General features: G+C 45.0%; 1 protein-coding gene across 1 annotated transcript; it reads right to left on the bottom strand.

Moving 5' to 3' along the window:
* Positions 1-7,401: 7,401 nt before the first annotated feature.
* SERLADRAFT_387581 (uncharacterized protein) lies at positions 7,402-8,039 on the bottom strand (the record flags this gene model as incomplete). The annotated part of the gene is made up of 1 exon (XM_007317571.1): positions 7,402-8,039. One exon carries the CDS (start codon positions 7,687-7,689, stop codon positions 7,447-7,449), a length of 243 nt encoding a protein of 80 aa, XP_007317633.1.
* Positions 8,040-9,653: the final 1,614 nt, after the last annotated feature.

Below are 9,653 nucleotides of genomic sequence, written 5' to 3'. Positions count from 1 at the left end.
ATAAGATATCAGACATTTTGGGGATCCCATGGGAGACCCATTTGATGCCATGACTACTTATATTGGTTTCCTTTGGGACCTCCAGTATTGTCAAGTATCTCTCAGCCCCAACAAAGTACAAAAATACCTGATGTCCATACTGTTAGAATATACTCTGACATACCAATACTCCATAGGATAATACCTCTGATTTGTAAGCCAGCCCGGTATGCAGCAGCTATACTGTGTAAGACATCTGTGGTTGCATGTCATGTTTAAGATCCTATATTATATAACTTTGGCCATATAGCTCAATTAGTAGAGCAGCTGGCATGTATCCAGAAGGTTCCAGGTTCAATCCCTGGTCTGGTCAATATCCAATTTTATCACATACACGCTTAGAGGAAGAGGCCTACTCACCTCCTACAAGACATACATAAGCTATATAGCAAGCTTCTGCATGTGTGCTCTTCCCTTGTCATGGGATGTGCATTCCTAACAGGCTTAGAATGCATGTTGGGAGTGTGTCACAAGAAGCCGCTTTTAACTCATTGTCCTGACAAAGGAGTAGCACAGGATTTAGAATGGTGGCTGTTTATGCTTTAATGGAGCAAGTCTTGTGCCCCATCCTTCCCCCAGCCAAATTCACTAATTTATAAGCCTACTTGGACGCAAGTTCTGGAATTGGAATTGGCATCACCATAGGGAATAAGTGGAGAGCTTGGAGGTTAATCCCTGGGTGGAAAATGCACAATGGTATTTATTGGATGAGCCAAAGCCATAGGTTTTGAATTTCTCATTTATTCACTGGCCACTATCCCTCACACTCACTACCACCTCATGGTCTATCACAATAACTCAGGAATTATTGAAGGCTGGCCAAATGGGAGACACCATAATGAAGCTGTCAACACAGTCTTCAAGCACATAGGCAAATTCTTACAATCTTGTTCCCAGCATTTTGAGGTCAGGGCCGTCTACATTACCAGTGCAAACAACCCTGCAGATAAACCATCTAGAGGTTTCTACGGCACAAAGCAATTACTACTCCCTCCAGTATCCATCCTACTGCAGCTCAAGTGTTACATTATCAATGCTTGTGACCCCCTCTCAGCAGCCGAGGTCACTCAGTAACAGCAGCTACTCTCTTGCTGCAGCAAAAGTCGTCAATTGGGCAAAGTGGTAGCAAGGAGCCAGACACCAGCTGGGAGCTAAATGTCAGAGAGACCACAAGTACATTACCACCCACCCAGGTTTTAGTGGGTAAGACCAAACAGTGTTTTGACACGGCACCAGCAACACAGATAAGTGTTAGGTAACTAATACAAAGCTATATAATATAACCAATATTAGGCCAAGTTTTTGTGATAAGACAATGGAGCTGAGTATGATGTTTGAAGAGTATCCATATGAGTGTGAATCCAAACTAATATCTGTAAGGACCATTTCATTATTTTCTTATCTTCGCTATGTCTTGGTTCTCGAATGCTTTACCCGTTACACCTCTGGCTCTAGGGCTAGAGGTATCCTTTGCCGTTTTACTTCTCATAGCCCTCACAGGCTTTCTTAACCATCGCTACCACTTTATATCACAGATCAGAGATTGGGTATCACTCCCAGCCAGCCAGCACACTGGGTAGGGACTGGTAGTAGGCATCTCGCCAACCAGCTCCAAGCCCCAGTAAAGCCTGGTTATACTAATAATGCCTTATTCAGGATCGTACCTCATTATGAGGATACGGTTCCTGAACACGCATGACAATCCTCTATTATTAGTACAAGTCTCTCACATGCTGATTAATCAAGTCAAAAGTCGTACGATAGTTACTTTCCCTTTTTCTTATTGGTTGATTAATTCCTCAGACCACTTTTCGTATATTCTCCTTTCGATCTGAGGAACAAACAGTTCCCTATATAAAGCCTTACCTATTCATGTATGGCTCCTTAGTTTTCTATTACTGAATTTACCCGCTTTACTCCTCAACAAGAACCTTTGAAGCTTACCTCTCAAAGTCCTCTACTCGCTATATTTACTAGTGTCTGTTGACCTCAAGCTCATTGAACCCCTTACTCCCTGCAAGTGCAGAAGGAGACAGGTTTCGTTTTTGTTATAGTTTATCGTTGCCTCACAATATCGAACTAAGGAGATAATACATCAAATATCTACTCTTTATATAGTGAAATATGAGGGCCAGACCAAAAGAGGAAAAGAATAAGAAAGTGGCCTGACCAGACAATGTAAGGACCATTTATTATTTTCTTATCTTCTCACTCCATGTCTTGGTTCTCAAACGCTTTTCCTGTTACACCCCTGGCTCTAGGGCTAGAGGTATTTTTTGCTATCCTGCTTCTCATAGCCCTCACAGGCTTTCTTAATTATTGTTACCACTTTGTATCGAAGATCAGAGACTGGGTATCACTCCCAGCCAGCCAGCACAATGGGTAAGGACTGGTGGTAGATATTTTGCCAACCAGCTCCAAGCCCCATCAGTGCCTGGAGATATCAATAGACGCTTTAGTCAGGATCGTACCTCATCATGAGGATACAGTTCCTGAACATGTGTGACAACACTTAATTATTAGTACATTCTCTCACCTGCTGATTAATCCCTGAAGTCGTACAATAGTTATTCTTTTCTGATTAGATAATCACTTTTCTTTTATTCTACTTCCGGTCTGAGAGATAGACAATTAGCTATAAAAACCCTACATACTCATGTATTGTTCTTTAGCTTTTTATTACTTGAAATACCTTCTTGACTCCTCACCAGAAACCCTTGAGTGCAGTCGGAGACGGGTATTGTTTTTGTTATAGTTTAATGTTGCCTCACAAACAAGAGAAGAGTCTCCTACATTGTAAATATGATAAAATGTGGGTGTGAGGCAACGATAAACTATAACAAAAACTAAACCTATCTCCTTCTGCACTTGCAGGGAGTAAGGGTTCAATGAGCTTGAGGTCGACAGACGCTAGCAAATATAGCGAGTAGAGGACTTTGAGAGGTAAGCTTCAAAGGTTCTTGTTGAGGAGTAAAGCGGGTAAATTCAGTAATAGAAAACTGAGGAGCCATACATGAATAGGTAAGGCTTTATATAGGGAACTGTCCGTTCCTCAGACCGAAAGGAGAATATACGAAAAGTGGTCTGAGGAATTAATCAACCAATAAGAAAAAGGGAGAGTAACTATTGTACGACTTCTGACTTGATTAATCAGCAGGTGAGAGACTTGTACTAATAATAGAGGATTGTCATGCGTGTTCAGGAACCGTATCCTCATGATGAGGTACAATCCTAAATAAGGTGTTATTAGTATTACCAGGCTTTACTAGGGCTTGGAGCTGGTTGGCGAGATGCCTACTACCAGTCCCTAGCCAGTGTGCTGGCTGGCTGGGGGCGATGCCCAGTCTCTGATCTGTGATATAAAGTGGTAGCGATGGTTAAGAAAGCCTGTGAGGGCTATGAGAAGTAAAATGGCAAAGGATACCTCTAGCCCTAGAGCCAGAGGTGTAACGGGAAAAGTGTTCGAGAACCAAGACATAGCAAAGATAGGGAAATAATGAAATGGTCCTTACATTACCCCCCCCCTTTTATATTCTTGTCCCAAGAATCTTAGCGCCGCAGTCCGTGAAGCAGTTTGTGATCCAGTGAAATTTTTGTAAGGGCGAAATTGTAAGGCGGTGGAGGCGATGACACGCGGGGCGGCAGGGTGTTTGCGGTGGAATGTGGCAATAAGCGAGGGGGAATTTTTCAAGTGGTGATCGGGTTCCCACGTCCTTTCCGTGATCGGGTATCCCTTCCAATGGACGAAGTAGTCAAGCTTGGCCCCTTTGAGTTTAGTGGGTCGAGAAGCGATGATTTCTTCGGCTTCGTATTCGACTGCGCCATCGACTTGGATCGGCGGAGGTTTCGAGGTACGAGGTTGATTGGGGAACTCCGGCGTGTGATACGGTGATAAGAGGATTTCGTTGAATACCGGATGGATCGCTTTCCAGGATCTAGGGACGTCTAGAAGATAAGCGGATGGGCCGACTTTTGCTTTTACCGTAAACGGGCCAAATCGCTTGTCGTCTAACTTCTTCATCGGCCGATCGGTGGAAATATGAGTTCCTTCTAACCACACCTTATCCCCTTTGTGATATTCCCGTGCTTCCGTGCGTTTCCTATCATAGTACTTTTTGAGGTTTTGATTAGCAAGTAATAATGATTGCCAAGTTTGTTCGTGTAATTTCGTCATAGAGGTTGCGAAATCTTCGGCAGCTTGCGAACACCCGGAAGGCTTCTGACCGGTCCCTTTACGAGGGTGAGAACCATAATTTACGAAGAAGGGGGTCTGATTGGTTGCGGAGTGGAGGTGATTGTTGTATGTAAATTCCGCGATTGCTAACCAATCGGCCCAGTCATCCTGTCGGTGGTTGATGAATGTGCGTAGGTAATGTTCCAGGTCCTGGTTTATCCGTTCTGATTGGCCGTCAGTTTGAGGGTGGTAACCCGTTGATAGACCAGGCTCAATCCCGAGAGATTGGTAGAAGTCTTTGGTGAAATTTGACATGAACTGAGGTCCTCTGTCGGATATGATTTTTTCCGGGATTCCGTGTAACCGTATGACTGAATCTCGTAGTTGTTTGGCGTAGCCTAGTGAGTCGAGCGTGACATGTGTGGGTACGAAGTGAGCCATTTTTGAGAATCTGTCAACAAAGACTTGGATTGCATCGTATCTGTTTGATTCAGGTAATGCTCCGATAAGATCTGTCGTGATTATCTGCCAAGGGCGATAAGGGATCGGATTTGGATGGAGGGGAGCATGCGGCTTCTGGTGATGCGACTTTGTCCTCTGACATATCTCGCATCCTGCGACATATTTCCTAACATCTCTCCTGAGACTAGGCCACCAGAAGGATCGGTTTACTCCTTCGTACGTCTTCCTTTCTCCTGGATGTCCACTGAGGCTGGTGTTGTGTTCTTCTTCGATAATACATGCCCTCAACTTTGGGTCTTTGGGTACGTAGATGTTGTTTTTGAATGACCCTAATGTCAATTCGTCTTCTCTCTCGTTTCCTATCCAGATGATTCCGTCTCGTTTTTTCCAAATCTTTGGATCGTCTTTCAACTTCTTTACAACGTAATCATCCAGTTTGTGCTGCGAAGCTAGCAGCTCGTCCAGGTAGTGTTCTTCTAACACGTCCTCCATAGTATAAATGTTTGCTTCCGCGAGCTGAGGTAGAAGGACCTGTCCTTCATTATCTCTCTCGCCTCTTGGATGGTCTACTCTTCGACTAAGTAGGTCCGCTTTCGTGTTTGCTGAGCCTTTTACATGCTCTAACTTGAAATCGTATCTGGCTAGCGTGTCCATCCACCTAGCCTGTTGTCTGTTTACTTTCTGGGGGTCTCGGAAGTAGGTGAGGTTCTGATGGTCGGTGAATATGGTGAACTGGTGTTTAGCTCCCATGAGGAGGTGTCGCCATTCTTCTAACGCATGCATTACCGCTAGCATCTCTTTATCCCAGATAGTGTAATTTCTCTCTGCAGGGTTCATCGACTTTGACAGGAATGCGACCGGTCTCCATTTCCCTTCCTGCTGCTGGGATAACACCGCTCCTGTGGCGTAGTTGGAGGCGTCACATTCAACTTTGAATGGATCTTCGTCGTTAGGGATTGCGAGTGTGGGCGAAGTGGTGATTGTCTTTTTGAGAACGTCAAATGCTCGTTGTTGGTCTTCAGCCCATTCCCAGTCTACCTTTCCGGTGAGAATCGTCAGTGGTTTGGCAATTTTTCCATAGTCCTTGATAAACCGTCTGTAAAAGTTCGAGAATCCTAGGAACGACTGTAACTCCTTCTTTGTGCGTGGTGTCGGCCATTCTGCAACTGCTTGTACTTTCAGTGGGTCCATGCAAATCGTATCGTGTGAGATGATCATTCCTAGATATTCGACCTCTTTCTTCTCGAACTCGCATTTCTCTGGCTTGAGATATAACTGATTGTCTGCGAGTATCTGAAGAACTTTGGATACGATCTTCCTATGTTCTTCTAACGAGTCGGTGAATATCATGATGTTGTTGAGGTATACAATAAAGGATCCTTTGTTGATTAGGTCTCGGAGAAGTCGGTCCATCATTGTCTGAAAGGTGGCTGGGGAGTTCGTAAGTCCGAAGAACATAACCAGAGGTTCGAACAGTCCTCTGTTAGTTCTGAAGGCGGCCTTGTGCTCATCTCCTTCTTTGATTCGAACGTTATTATATCCCCAATGGACATCCAGCTTGGTGAAGAATCTCGCTCCTTTGAGTCGGTTTATCAATTCTGAAATGAGGGGTAACGTATATCGGTTTTTGATCGTGAGGGCATTAAGTTTCCGATAGTCTTGTACCGGTCTGAGAGATCCGTCTTTTTTCTTGATAAAAAAGAACGGGGATGCATAAGGGGATTTTGATACTCTAATCCTCCCTGTCTCCAGGTTCTCTTTCAAGAATTCGTCAAGATGAATTTGTTCGTCACGGTTAAGTGGATACATTTTACAGTCTAGACCTTTGGCTTCTGGTAGGAGTTCAATTGCGTGGTCCCAGACTCGTCATGGGGGTAGTTTGTCAAATGACGCTTTTGTGAATACTGGTTCGAAATGATGATAGAACGGGGGAACGACGTCTCTGAACGTGAGTGTTGACTTTGCTCGTTCTGATTCTTCCGCAATTTGTTGGCTTTTGGTCTGAGATACGTTGCTTTCAACGGAGATTTTGTCAATCCTGCTCTGTAAGTCTACAGCAATGACTCTATCTCCGTCTTCAGGGTGATACTCCGTATCATCAGAGGAGTATGTGATGGTGTTGGTTTGCCAGTTGATGTTGGGATTCGTGCGTTGTAGCCAGTCATGTCCTAACAAAATTCTCGTCTCTCTCTGTCCAGTAACCAGGAAGTCCATTAATTCTGTGCGACCCGCCACAGTTAGGTGAAGTGTCACATATTCTGTCAGTGGTCCAGTGCGATTTTTGGTTCCATTGGCGTTTGAGACAATAACACGAGTTGGCAGTGGTTTTGTGGAAATGTTGTGTTGCCGAACAAAGGCTTCGTCAATGATAGAATCTGTGCATCCTGAATCTATCAAAACTGGTATGACATGCGTTTGGTGATCGTCGATGGTGGATAATTGGCATTGTAACGAGAGTTTGCGTTGATAAGATGGGGGAAGAGATGCGAAGTCTTTGATCACATTCAATTGTTCTACGATGTAATCTTCATCGTGTTGCTTGAGCAAATTGATTGTATCCGTCGTGATGTGTGGGTAACACTGGGGTGAGGCCCAGTTCCGAACCAATGCTTTGGCTCTTTCTTCTTTCTGGTCTTTAATTCGTCGAGCCAACCATTCCGCTGAATGTGGCTTAGCGTATTTCTCGGCACGTAGGTTTTGGGAAACATGTTTCGATTTATCAGTTACAAATACATTTTCCGAACCGTGCTTACTGGTCAGAGAGTCCGTGCTTACTCCTGACCTTTGAGAAAATCCTTTGTCTTCGTCTCCTCCTGGGTTGTGGTTGCTTCTCTAGCTGCAACTTTCTTCAGAGGGCAGTTTCTTGCGATATGACCCGGCTGGCCACATCTGTAACATAATCTGAACCAGCTCTGTCGGTCTGTATCCATAGGTACGCCTTGTCCGGGGAATACACCTCTCTGAGGTTGATCCTCGAACCTTCTCGCATACTGATTCGTCTGGGGTCTCGCCATCTGCTGTGGCTGCGGCTGTTGCACATGCTGGTGCGTATACGTCTGTTGTCTATAGATAGGTCGCGACGGCTGCGTGACTTCTCTCTTTCGTCTTTCGTCTAGCTGGAACTCTTCTCTCCTTGCCTCCCATGCGTAGGCTTGCGTCTTCCACTCAGCAAATGTTTTCGGTAGGTCTTTCTGGATGATGACGAAATCACAGATTCGAGAGTGAAGATTCTTTTTGAGAATACGATTGATCACGTCGAAGTGAGTGGTGGCATCATATCCGGCCTTGTCCATGAGCGTTGTGAAGTGGCTAAAGAATTCATCGCAATGCTTATTCTCCTGTTTGTATATCTCGATCTCGTTTACCGCCTGCGATCTTTCGTTTGGATTCCCGAATACTTGGGCTAGATCGGTTAGGACGGTCGAGAGAGTCGGCCATACGGGGGTAGTTGCGTTGAGAGCTTTGGTAAGCACGTTCTCTTTCCAAGCTTTTACTGTCGACGTTCCTTGGTCGCTGATTTTGGACAGGAGGTAGATGAGCTTTGTCTTCTCGTCTGGAAAGTAGGATGCGTAGGCGGTTAAGTACAACTGTAGTGCTTGGCGCCATGCTATGAATTGTTCCTTCTCTCCTTTGAATTCAAAGGGTTCTGCTGCGAGGGTTACTTTGCCGTGTAATTGCGTGGGATTAGACATGGATGAGGGTTTTGGAGGGATTGGAGGTGGGCGTGGGCGTGTAGGTGGTAGCGGTAGGGTTTGTCTGGGCGGAGTCTCCGGTTCTATGGACGGCTTTGGGTTTCGGTATTCGGAAAACACTTTGAAGATTGAAACGAGGTTTATTTAGTTTGAATCGTAATCAAACTCATCACTCCAATCGTTAGAAGTGAATCCAAAAATATTTTCTTCTTCTTCCAAATCTCTTTCCACCTGTGAGCTAGTGGTAGAGTTACTGTCCAAATTCGAGGTTGCTTCGTCTGGTGAGGGGGTTCTTTCAATAAGAACGTTTCCTCGGATTAATGATGAGATGGGAGGGATATAAGAGAAATTTCTGTGGGTCAGATGGTACCCTGGTTTGTACTGCGAGTAGACTCTGTTGTTATCTCGAATAAGTACTCCCCAGAACTCGGTGTTGACCTCGGTAATGATGAAACGATCTGTGGGGTGGCGGATGACTAAATCAAAAACTTCCTTTGTGTAGTTTTGGTATTCTCTGAACAATTGACAGATGTTCCTGATCTGTCTTCGTTCTCTTTCCCAATCTCTTCCTTCGAGGATCTCGTGTCCAATCTTAAATACTAGTCTGCGAAATTGCGATATGCAGGCTACTATCCTTCGTATTGCGTCGCAGCAGAAAGGGGTGACAACTAATACGTGGACTCCTGTCTTGAGATAGTCTCGTGGGTTGAAGGTGTTGTTCTGTTCGGGAGTGAGGGGGACATCGAAGAAGAATGGTATCTCTCGATAGAACTTGATGAGATCGGTTTCGTAAATTCCAATTCTCGTAAAAAGAAGTTCAAGAGGGGTAGGATTAAATGACGCTGTAACGTATACGTCAATTTTGGATGGTTCAAGATATGGCGTAAGGAATTCTAGGTAGGGTGCGGAGTAGGGTCGTCGGTGGATGATGATCCCACAGGGAAGCAGGTAATGGATCTCTCTCCCGTCCTGTTCTGGCGAGAACGCAAGTTGGGGAGTTTCAACGTAGTTCTGAAGGTGATAGATGCGTGGGGAGATTCCGTCGGATAGTATGAGAAGCGCTGTTTTATGTTCTGCCGCCCGTCGTCTGAGGGCTCGTCTTTCTTCACTGTCGTTCCGACGAGGGGGTTCTAGAATTCTCTGTTCGTAGACTTCAATCGGTAGGTGCTCTAGGTGTATCAAATTGAACCTGAACAATTCTCTGGACGCTTGATCGGATTCCCAAAAGCAGGTTTGAGCAGCTGCAGATGCGTATTCGAGTAAGCGCAACGTATTGGCGGAGTTGG

This window comes from Serpula lacrymans (assembly GCF_000218685.1).
Source record: "Serpula lacrymans var. lacrymans S7.9 unplaced genomic scaffold SERLAscaffold_6, whole genome shotgun sequence".
In the NCBI taxonomy this organism is placed as follows: domain Eukaryota; kingdom Fungi; phylum Basidiomycota; class Agaricomycetes; order Boletales; family Serpulaceae; genus Serpula; species Serpula lacrymans.
Note: the sequence above shows the minus strand (reverse complement) of the source record. Positions and strands in the feature narration are given on the sequence as shown.